Genomic DNA, 11,522 nt, shown 5'->3' with positions numbered 1-11,522 from the left:
ACAGACTCGTCCTGCATTAGAAAAATACGCATTTAAAACAACCAAAAAAAAACCCACTGAATTTGTCACAAAAAGAATCCTATTATGTTTGATTGTTAAAAAATGAAATTAAATAAACAATACAGAGTGGTTCCCTAAAATTATCAGTATAACTCATCTCTGATCAGTATTCACAAGAAATAATCATCTCAAAATTACTCAAAATGATTTATATAAACTTCCTGCAGTTATTACATTAATTGTAACGTTTATCAGTTGTTCTGTACTGTTATTATTGACTATAATGTGTAATATCCATAAAATATGTCAGGGGTCGTCAGTTTATATGCTCTATAGGGTCATGTCCTTGAGGAAGATCTGCTGAGTTATTTAGATAACTTGGCAGAGTCTAAAGTTGGTCTCCAAAAACTCACCTTGGTTATGGCCCTGCAATAGTCACAGTGCTGATTCAGTAGTGCTGTACAGTCTTTCTTTTTTGTCTTAAATAAACATTGAGTAAAATGTCATAATTTGACAGGAAAATAATGAAATGCAATTTGAGAAAATTACCACCTAGATATAATTCAAATGTATTGTAGATGCTCTGTAACATTTTCTATGAAGGTCACATCTATATTGCATTATAAGCACACTCAAAGGACATTTTAATGTGTTTATAAGGTTTTGTAAAACTTTTTATAAATGTTTATAATCATCTATGACAATTTATATTATAATATATTACCTGTGGTGAACATAATGTATTATTTGTTCACATTCATAATGCTTTATACCTCCATTGGTGTGTCCACAGTGTTAAAAAGAAGAATCCTGACTTCAGCCAGTTATAAAGACACACAGAGAACTGCTCCAACGTATCACATAAAGTGGTAATGTGTGATTTATCTTGTTAGCAGATGATTAGGAGCATGGACTCACCAAAGTAGAAGTTGGGGCCGTCATGTGGCTGGAAGAATGTTCCACAGGCTTTGGCATGAACGATTGCTCCTTTACTGACCAGCAGCTTCACATAGGGAAGACTCCTCCTCTCAATGGCTATATGGAGAGCTGTCTGTCCTACAAGAGTCATACATGAGTACATATCAGACAGGCAGTCACATTTCTTTGTCTGATGAAAGACAAAATGTGTTTTTTTTCTCACAGCATTTCTGCCTCGTTTACCTTTGTAGTAGCTGTTGGTGTAGGCTGAATTCACAAACTTTTTAATGTCACCCATCTTCTCTGAAATGTCAATTAATAGTTTCACCGTCTTGTTCTCGCCATCTTTGAGGTGCAGCAGAGCCTTCATCAGGGCGTTTTTACCATTGGACTGATCTGCGGATGTAACCACATATTCAGGGAGTTAACACACAGGTTACTGCTTGGTGCAGCTGATGCATTATGGGATTACACTCACACAAAGTGTCTGAGAGTTTCATCATGTTCTGGTGCAGGTACTGATGCAGGCCGTCCAGCTTTCCAACGTCCCTGCTGGCCACTGCTTCAAACAACCTATCGATGTTAAATGTCTTGCTGTCTCTCTTGCTGCTGTTCCCCCCGTCACCTCGAATCTGTCTACAAACAGCAAATGTTATACAGACAACAGGGTTACAAAAGATTCATGTGGGTCAAAAGACCAAGAAGCTTCACGCTCCACATTAATCAACACTGTGGGGCTTGATAATACACAGCACCCATGGTATAATAGTGTTATAAAAAGGGAGGGATCACTTTATCTTTGCATTGAGAGGCTCACTTGTCAAAGTTGAGATTGAATCTGATTGGAGATGTGGCCTCCTTTATTTCCTCCTGGTAATCAGTGTCCATGGGAGCACTGGGTGCCCCCTTGCCCAAACGCAGGGCAGAAACTAGTCCATCCTTCTTTGCGGTTTTCTGCCGTGATTTCTCCTCCTCCGTCCTGTTGTCTGACTCCAGAGAGAAGCCAAACATCTCAGACTTGTCCATCTTCACCTCTTGTTCCAGCAGTCTGCATAGAAACACAGTGCAAGTGCACATCATTCAGACAACAAGCAACAGATCCTGGGAAGCTGATTAGACAGAGGAAGTACGTGATGAGGTAGTTTGCTTCAACAAATTCTCTATTGCAGATTTCCACATGAGCCAATCAAATTAGTAGAAAGCTTCACTTTCTGTATACCAGTGGTGTAAGGTAGTTATGATAGGCCCCAGTGCAGGCTATTTTTAGGGCCCTAGGGACTTGACATCAACCTACATATTATCCACTAATCACTGCATATCTGTACTTTACAAATATACAAAAAAAGTATTTATTAATTAAATTATTAATTTAATCAAATCAATTTTTATAGTTTATGTGGAATATGCATCATTTTGTCATAAATTGCTATTGACTATTTTAAAAAAGAAAAGAAAACCATCATGGAGCTGGGTTTAACTTTTCAAGGGCATATATGAGTTCTTCTTTGAAAATAGGTGTATTTCCACCGTGGCGATCTGAATCACTCACAAGGGCCTGGCACATTGTTGGAGGACCTGCTCCCTCTACGGGCCACAGTGCAACCGCATTGCCTATATTTACAGCCCTGTGTATACCAGTGGTTTCCAGCTTGGGGGTTAGGAGCCATTCAAAGGATGATGATTAACCATGTGAGCAAGAAAAATACACTCACAACTGTGTCAATGGGTCACACACACTGCTTTGTTTTGATGGATCAGAAGCCAAAAAAGGTTGAGGGCCACTGCCGTAAACAATGCAGGACACTGTGTGTAGTGTGCTTTAACATGAGCTACCATATATTTATATTAGCTGGGTCTGAAATATGTTTACTACAGGGGATCACCTCACTAGCCTTTAAGGACACATGCATATTTTCAAACATGTGATGTTTCACCATCCAGTGACTAACAAAGGAGTGTATTTAGAAGAAGATTTCCATGACAGCAGTACACATAGTGCCCAGTCTGGTTGCCACTTCTTTGCAGAATAATCAAATAATTTACACTACGGGTTTTACAGAAACAGAATCAGCGAGTAAATAAAAGGAAAATATTCTTGCAAAGTTCAGCTGATCACGGTGAAATTATATATGATATATATATATTTTCATCTAAAGGAAGATCTTAAGGATTATGGGAACGTAATTTTTTGGTGGCTGCTTGTTCCCCTTTTCTGTCACAAAATGGGGAATTAGTGACTTATAGCTCCGTGACTGTGATGATCACAAGAAGGATATATATAGCACAGAAAGGTTTGGAAAAGTATGCATATCTTTGTTTTTTTAAGTACATGTTGCAATGAAACATGATTTATTAACAATTGTTTAATTGTACTAGATCTAAATGATGAAATTGACAAAACTGGAAGAATAGTTCTTTAAACCCTGTTTGTTGTTCAATTGTGTGTACAGAAGCACCCTCTTCCATGCCTGGAAATTATGTCCTGCTGTGTTCTTTATTGACTTATTGATTCATGACCTGTTTTTGGTACGATACTCCAGTTACACATGTAGAATTATTAATAAAGGTTAAGAGAGGCATGTCAGTGGGGACAAATCTGTTCCCTTCTCCCATACAGTTATTTTCCATACCCTCATTAAATCTCATGAAATAAGAAATAAATGATAAATGTACAAAATATATGTACACAATGAGTTGTGATTGTTTTGAGAATGTAAAAAAACAAAGAAACAGAGGGGATTCCTGTTTACGATACTACAGATGTGACAACATCCTTCAAGACCACAAACAATCAATGATTTAAACAAAACCATAAAATATCATTTGACTCACCAGAAGGACGTCTTCCTGTTCCAGATCGTCTTCTTGCTTTAAAGAAATCTGACTTCAGGTCAAAAACAAAACAACAAAGTGGAGTGTCCTGCAGAGTACTTGTTCTGCTGCCTCCTTAGATGTAAACGTTAACAGTGGGGAGATTACCAGGAACAAGCTAGGGAGATAAAGTGACACGCCCTAGAGGATATCAATGCACATTAATGGATCCATGAGTGCTTAAAAGGATGCTCTACTGACCATCGCTACTCAAGGCAAGACAGTAAAAAATACCACAAAGGAATCCAGAGGTATGCACTGCACTGAGTACCAGTATGTTATCCAACATGAACACGTATCTGATTCTAATTAGAGAAAGAGCCACAGAGCAGCCTTTTCCATACAGCATTAAGAACATTAAATTGATCTATTCTAAATTATCCCATCAAGCAAATATCAGTGGCACCTTAGAAATAAGCCCTCGTGTCTCTCTGATAATAACACAACATAAATGAGTAACTTACCCCTGTAAAATGCTACTTTTCGGGTGTTTCTGTGACTTGTGGTGAATAAAAAAAATGAAGGGAGCCTCCCTTTTTATAGTCGCTGCCACTGTGTTTCCTGTGTATGTCTTATCTGGCTCTTCGTAGTTTCACTTATGTGCATGTGTTTTCTGTGTAGCTATGGTCCTGTGACTGAGTGTGTGGTTTCAAAACGTCTGCCTAGCAGTGCAGGCTGTACAGTAGGTCTGTGTTCATGTGACGCTTTCTTTCTTAAGACCACTTCCTTTTTTTCCACAGTTAAACATGGCAAGCCGTACTTCGCATTGTGAGATGGTTCAAGTATTTAACATGTCACCCAAATAGGCACCAGACCAACTAAAACTTTATCTTTGATATTATACAGTTCGGTACTAAAAAAATGAAAGATCTTAGAGAATTAATTATTAACACTGCTTTATTTGTACTATTATCACATTACATCAGGTGTGCATATAACTGTAGTCATTTAAAAAAAAAAACAGTGAATCTGACGTAATGAATGACTGACAACACTAATAACACTGATGTCACAACTGCATTTACTTGTAGAAATATCACTGTATTCATTCCTTATTATAGAAATGATAAAGCCATCAAGTGTTGCTGTTAGAAATATTCCAGGTGAAATGCTGGTTTGCCAAAATCTGCATCGACCCTCATCTGATGCTTCTATCATTTATTGTCACTTTGATCTCCTTTTCTTACTAAACTGGATCATGAAACAAACATTCAATCATTAAAAAAAGCAGCAGCAGAGGCAAGACAAATTCTGCAATGACTGATAAAAGTAAGATCATCTTAAAAAAAAGGTTGTATGTATGAAAAGCAAAATTAACATTAAAGACAAACAATAATGTGAGTAGCAGAAATTCAGAATAGAAGATCAAGGCTTAAAATCAAGAGAAGGCAAAGAAAAAGCAGTACGTAGTAGTCAACAATCTAAGTTAGACCTCAATAGCAAACAAAAAGAACATTTCACTTGATGTAATAAAATGAAAGCATAACATAATCATAATGTTTGGATCTAAGGATCTGCTGGGACAAACTGAACAGGGACAGCCAATGAGCACATATTCACTAAACCATTCCTCGGATAAATGTTCTGATCTGGGGGCCTGTGTCACAAAGTGAAGTTAGTGTACAGTATTAGCCGGCTATCTTTGGGTTTATCTCTGGATTTCTGGTATTGTGACGCTGGTTCACTGTAAAATGAGGCAGATCATCATACGCTGCACAGCTAACCTGCTCCGGAGTAGGTTAACTTCAGTGGATCTGATCAAAACATTTACACAGGTCAGTGGAGTCATCATTCAGCCTCTTTCACATGAACACACTCGTATATGATAACCAGCATCATGATACTGGTGATCCAGGATCACAGATGTTAGGCTCAGTAATGCAAGCTAAACCAAAGAGAGCCAGACTAAGTTAAACTTGCTTTGTGAAACACATCAGACACACTCACACACACAGCATGGTCTCAGTCTGTGGATTCAAACCCTTAAGCTGAATTTGACATGAAAAGGAGAGAGTTGAGATGGAAATGCCAAAGTCAGAAAGAACCTTCTTGCATACATGTGGGGTGCTGAAGTCTTTTACAGCCCTTTTTAGTTGCTGCTGAAATGAGGCTGCTGTCAGTGAGAAAAATGATCTCTCTCAACAGTAGATCTTTTCTTGGCAAGACGGCACATAGTGAGTTTTTGGTTTTACAGAGCAAAATATCTTATAGAATTTGCCTCATTAAAACAAAGTGATGCCATTCCATAAGGCACTCAGAATAGTGCAAAATTATCAGTTAATCACGTAAACAGACAGGGATTCGCCTGTGGATCTCGTTCAACGTAGGTCACAGAGGACCATGGCCACGCCGACGGCAGAATCTGCGTTTTGTCCGTATACCACCGGCTGGGGAAACGCCTTCTCCACTTCCTGCCTTAGCACCTCGTTGCGGGCGATGGCGCTCCCACTGGCCACAATCCTGCTGACCCCCGCCTGCTGCAGACGCACAGCAGGCATCATGGAGGTGATGTTGTCTAAGACTCCGCGGCACAGTGCTCTGGTCAAATGACCCAGAGAGTGATTGGTAGTGGAGATGTTGGTCACCTGACCCAGGCAAAGAGGGTTGTGTCTCTCTCCCAGGATGGTAGGACTCACCCTCAGGTCACTCGTTTCCTGATTCAGGGCGCAATGAATCAGTTTCTCATATAAGCATGAATCAGTCAGCTCCACATCTGTATAGGAAAGAGGATGAAACATTTAATGGCAATAATCAAGCATTTAGTGTATGCGGTTAACTAGGCCGATTCAGCCGTTCTTAAGTGGATTTGTTTCCTGTATAAGAGCTTGGACAAGACTAAGAGTCTACAGCCATATTAGCAGCTCTATGAGGCTATACTTAGACACAGTGCTGCTTAAACGCTAATGTTTATTCGGGGGGGGGGGGGGGGGGGGGGCATACTGTCAGGAAAGGGGACAAAGAAGAAGGCACAGCAAGCAAAGGGACCAGCAGGCTAGACGTGTAGGCAAACCTTAGTACATGGGCCGCCAGGCTCTACCAGGTGAACTACCAGGGTGCCCCGACATGTTGGTGTTTAACAGGTATGATGTCTGCACCAAAGTGTTGGCCTGATCAGCCAACAGACCCAACACTGCTACCCTTTGAACTAAAAATACATACCGAGCTCTTTCATCCAGGCAGTGAGCATCTCCACAAAAGTGGCCAGTACGTTCCCTCCGTTGAGTGAAGCCGCCACCGCCAAGTACGAGTCTTCAAAGTAGGGGAAGTAGGAGATGGAGGAGTCCGGCTGAGGAGACTCTGGAGGTTTGAAATCAGGTGGCATGGCGAAGGTCAGCTGGGCTGAGGTGCTTATGTTAAGAACTGTAAATTCAGGAGAGATACAAACAGTCATTTAGGGCTTACAGTACAAACTAACAGCATCAAACATGATATTCAAGAGATTGCAGGCAGGATTACACTTGATGCATAATGCATTTGTTTTCTGGTACATGGGGATTTATTGCTGTATACTTTCTTTATTGTATCTTTAAAGCAATAGCGGACAAAAACAAATGGATGCAATGTGTCATGGTACTGCTGTAACAGATGCAATCATCTGAAGTTCATGGACTGGCAAAGAGTACTGCATTCACTGCATTAAGTCTGACCCTGGCCTCAGAGAGATGATTGGACTTCCTGTTTCACCTCCATCTGTCCGCGCACTCATGCAGGAGTAGACAGAGCACTGGAAGTCTCCAAGGGCGGCCCCTACTGGCGTACCAGCAGGGATACCATGCCAGTCAGAGCACGTCTGTCCCGCCAAGCCACCAGATGGCACACACTGAGGAAGCAGGTGCAAAGGGAAGCCGGCCCCCTTCAGACTGGTGCATGCACACACAGAGTGACTTAGGTTATATAGGTTACACAAAACAACTCTGACACTGTAAGTTTGTAAGGAACTGTACAAAGTGTTAGCAGTCGAACAACAATCATGCACAAGCTATAAAACATTTTCATGCATTTAGTACTTTAAAGGGGAACTTGGCAACTCTAGCCATTTCTTCGCTGGTTTTCATTTTTGTCATCGCATGTTTTCTCAACGAGGCTCCCCCTCACAGCTCTGGGACGTGTATTTCACCAGCACGTCGTAAAACAACTCACTTGCGGCACCCCCCTCCCCCTTTCTACCGCCTGCTGATGTGCCTTTTTTTTTCGCGCGGGGCAACTTTTTCGTGTGGAGCAATATCTTACCGAGGTGGGTAATACATTATAACACTAACCGTTATTGAGGGCGGCGTGTGCGGTTTATGTGGAATTGCCGTAAAGGCGTTCGTCGTTTCTCGCTCGTTCTCGCTTCTCCGATATATGTTTCTATTTCCAATTTACCCGGGACGGTAGTCCCAAAGTTGCAAGGTGTTTTTTCCGCCTGGGGTCGCCAGAGGGCGGGTGGGGGGGGTCACCATTTTCACCGGAACAGGCGATTTAACCATCCAAATGATTTCTAAACGGGTTTATTAAGCTGAAAAAGTTGCCAAGTTCCCCTTTAAATAAATTCTCTGTCAACTTCAGCACAGAAATGAGACGTTATGAAAACAGGAAGTGCTTTACATACATGTCTATATTCCACTGGTTGGAGGAAGTGTTGAAGAAGCCCCAGCTGGCTGCATTCTGAGGCGTCATCACACACCCGTCCAACCCACACAGCATGGACACCACATAGTCCTGGATGGTGCCTGCGACTGTGAAGTCCTTAAGGAACTCGGGCCTGCGGTGAAACCACACATCTTCAGGGTTCACTTTTGCATCACAAAACCAAGCGGTGCAGTAGGTTCTACGTGCTTTTTTGTTTTGTTTTTAATTTGTGCTGACCTGTGTCTCATGTACCAGAAGATTGTTGCACAGCCAAACCCGGTGGCTACGCTGAGATGTGAGTCTGGTTTTGGAAGAGACGACAGGAAGTCACTGCTGCAGCGCCCATCCTGCCAGGTGATCAGCTGACTGGTCTCTCTGACTGTGAAGAAGTCCCCGTTGGACCAATCACAACCTGCGAGGAGTAAGAGATACAGAGATATGTTTTTTTTTTGTTTTTTTTGGAATACCAAATTAGGGTTAGAGGTTTTCTATGGTTGCAAATCTATTTTCATACAAACTTTTGGATGCAACCGGCAGAGGGCAACATATTTATGAAAGAGGTACAATGGACCAACTAAGTTTCAGTTTAAAAGAGGGAGTTGTTAGCAGAAAATCTCATGCTTTCATTGTACCTGTGTATGCCAAGCCTCTTGATCCATTTTTTAAAAGAATCTTAAAAGGTCATCAGAACTGCAGAATGGATAAATATGTAATTCATTGCAACTCTCTTCTTGAAAGGCTTCTTCCAGATCCAGTGAAGGTTTTTCTAAAGCCTGTGGGCGGCTTAAACATTACAGGAACTGCTGTCCAGTGAATCACTGATAGTCTCTACAGACAGAGTGGATTGTTAAGAGTCCCACTAATAACACGTATTACATTAACTGACCTGTGAAATAAGAAAGTACATACAATAGGAAATTGGGGATATCCTTTTTCTTTGATTATCACACATAATAATTCCTGATATATATATATATATGTGTGTGTGTGTGTGTGTGTGTGTAATTTTAATCTACATTATGTGAGTTCATAAATTGTAAAATGTAAAAGCAATATGTCAACATGCTGGAAACACTGCTGGCCGCACCGTCTACTTGATGAGCAGATCACTTACTTCCTCAACAATGTGGTTGTTTTATTTATTAATCGATTCATAGCCTGAAAACAAAACCAATTGTAAGAATTGTAAGAGTTTTGCACTGTATCTACATTTGGGGGCCATGACCATCAGACCAACTTGTTTTAAAAAAAGTCAATCTGTGCTATCTCTTGCTGTTTCCTCTCTGGTTTCTTTTACACTTTAAATGAATCAATAAGAGAAGAAATCCGTTTATTTGCTGCTCAGACAGCTCCTGTCTCACATCCGTTGTTTCACATGTTTAACCACACTTGTTGTGAAATGCAGGTAGGTTAAGAGTCTCACAGCGCTGTGCTTTCCAGAATAAAACCCCGTGCATCTGCCCGGACAGCCCGATGCTGCTGACCCGCTGCAGTTCGTCTCTGGGCAGCAGACCGACGCACCGGTTCAGAGCGTCCACGATCCGGCCCGGGTCCTGCTCTTTCGCCTGCGTGTGGAGGAAACACAGCCAGGTTAACCAGGGGAGCCCGCAGCAGTGCTGGGGTCACTGGGCTGCTGGGTAACGCTGTGTGGCACGGGGGCGCACTCACCTTAACCCCGTCACTGTCGGTGATATCTGACGTCGTTGGCGCAGTGTGAGTGGCAGCCACCGACCTGGAGCCGGTTTCTAATAAAACGGCCTTTACCGACGTGGTGCCCACGTCTATACCCAGAATATAGGTAGACATTACTCCTGCTGACACGGTGTACTTCGCCTCTCAGCCATACATCATCATGACAGGGCAAAGGCAACCCTGCTGCCTTCATGTCACAGTAGGAAAACGGATAAATTCATCTCTAACGGCTTCAGATGCACACAGCTGTCATATAATGGAGAGAACTCAGCTTATCAAGTTTTATTTTCACCTCTGAATGTCATACCATGAAATTCTTGCTGCTTTGCTGAAATCTGAATGTCGCTCAAGATTCTTGATTTCGAGAGGCATAGACACTTCAGTAAATAACAGAAAGCTAATCTTTCTAAATCTAACTTATCAACCAGCTCACCCACCATACATGCACAGATTATGATGCTTAACATAAAAGCAATGAACACAGCAATGTTTCAAACCAGAGTGGAAGAACATCGGGCGGCCACCGTAATACTATTAAAGCCACAAAGAAACAAAATATTTCCTTTTGGGGACTTTTACATGTATTTTGAAATGTGGTGCCTCCGTGGGGGGACACGTTCATCGTGAGGGCCGTTTTCCCTGTTGTGAGTTTGGAGTTTCCTACTCTTTCATGTTCTCAGAACGCACCACAACGTCGCCTAGGGTTTGACGATTACGCTGTTCCCACAATGCACTGCGGAGGAGCATGGCCGACTCTTGTCTAGGAGTGTCATCCAAACGAGAATGAATGCGCTGTCCCTGTGCCGTATGTGTTAACATCCCTTTAACCTCGTCCGGTACTCGAGTCTGTGGAGCCGCTGCGAGGAGCCGACAGTCTCTACGTTGATATCCGGTGAGAATCTCCTCCGTTACCGTCAGCGAGCGGAGCTAGCTATTAATGCTATTCTGTTAGCCACACACAATGTTACAACTGGACGGTTTAATGTGCAGTTAAACTCTCCAGGTTCATACACTGTGCCTTCAGTTCATCCATTACTTTACTGACTAAAGTTGGCTCGCCTTTGTCCACTTGTTGGTGTTTATGTGCCGGTGTCTGTCACAGGAGCGATGTACCCTAAAAACACTTCGCGGTCACAGCTGTGACCCGGCTGTACAGGGGTCAGTACAGGTGTCAGTACAGGTGTCAGTACAGGTGTCAGTACGTCAAGGTTAACACACAGAAACCGACAGAGGTCCGCGGGTACATTGGCATGCACGCTAATGCAGACTGGACAAAGACGAAAAAGACGATCTGTCGGCAGCCTTGTCGACGTTAGCTTACCCACAATGAAGCAAATTAGCTGCGAAACACACAGAAAAAGCCCCGATCCTGGTGACAGACACCGGCACATAAACACCAACAAGTGGACAAAGCACCGAGTCCACACTTT

The 11,522-nt window shown here is 42.2% G+C and overlaps 3 protein-coding genes across 6 annotated transcripts in view; 1 reads left to right on the top strand and 2 right to left on the bottom strand.

Annotated features, from left to right (window-relative positions):
* trpv1 (transient receptor potential cation channel, subfamily V, member 1) overlaps positions 1-4,385 on the bottom strand; it is a 12,218-nt gene extending 7,833 nt beyond the window's left edge. For 2 of the 3 annotated variants that reach the window (XM_035666796.1, XM_035666798.1), the window contains exons 1-6: positions 4,254-4,385; positions 3,751-3,907; positions 1,736-1,966; positions 1,397-1,554; positions 1,162-1,314; positions 919-1,056 (exon numbers count right to left, since the gene is read on the bottom strand). In XM_035666796.1, the coding sequence (XP_035522689.1) occupies positions 919-1,056; positions 1,162-1,314; positions 1,397-1,554; positions 1,736-1,944 (658 nt within the window). In that variant the 5' untranslated portion in view covers positions 1,945-1,966; positions 3,751-3,907; positions 4,254-4,385. The remainder of the gene's footprint in view (positions 1-918; positions 1,057-1,161; positions 1,315-1,396; positions 1,555-1,735; positions 1,967-3,750; positions 3,908-4,253) is intronic. The other variant, XM_035666797.1, reaches the window with a different exon arrangement.
* A 283-nt stretch (positions 4,386-4,668) lies between these two features.
* Positions 4,669-10,270, bottom strand: shpk (sedoheptulokinase). The gene is made up of 7 exons (XM_035667288.1): positions 10,069-10,270; positions 9,824-9,965; positions 8,638-8,812; positions 8,381-8,533; positions 7,474-7,649; positions 6,949-7,149; positions 4,669-6,502 (listed from the first exon to the last, which is right to left on the bottom strand). The coding sequence occupies exons 1-7, from the start codon at positions 10,204-10,206 to the stop codon at positions 6,108-6,110; spliced, it is 1,380 nt and encodes a 459-aa protein (XP_035523181.1). The 5' UTR covers positions 10,207-10,270; the 3' UTR covers positions 4,669-6,107.
* A 546-nt stretch (positions 10,271-10,816) lies between these two features.
* emc6 (ER membrane protein complex subunit 6) overlaps positions 10,817-11,522 on the top strand; it is a 2,055-nt gene continuing 1,349 nt past the window's right edge. For both annotated transcript variants that reach the window (XM_035666395.1, XM_035666394.1), the window contains exon 1: positions 10,817-10,984. The gene's annotated coding sequence lies outside the window, so the exon portion shown is untranslated. The remainder of the gene's footprint in view (positions 10,985-11,522) is intronic.

This window comes from Morone saxatilis, unplaced genomic scaffold, assembly GCF_004916995.1.
Source record: "Morone saxatilis isolate NCDOM2014 unplaced genomic scaffold, NCSU_SB_2.0 Contig20, whole genome shotgun sequence".
In the NCBI taxonomy this organism is placed as follows: Eukaryota; Metazoa; Chordata; class Actinopteri; family Moronidae; genus Morone; species Morone saxatilis.
This window is presented reverse-complemented; position numbering and strand designations above follow the sequence as displayed.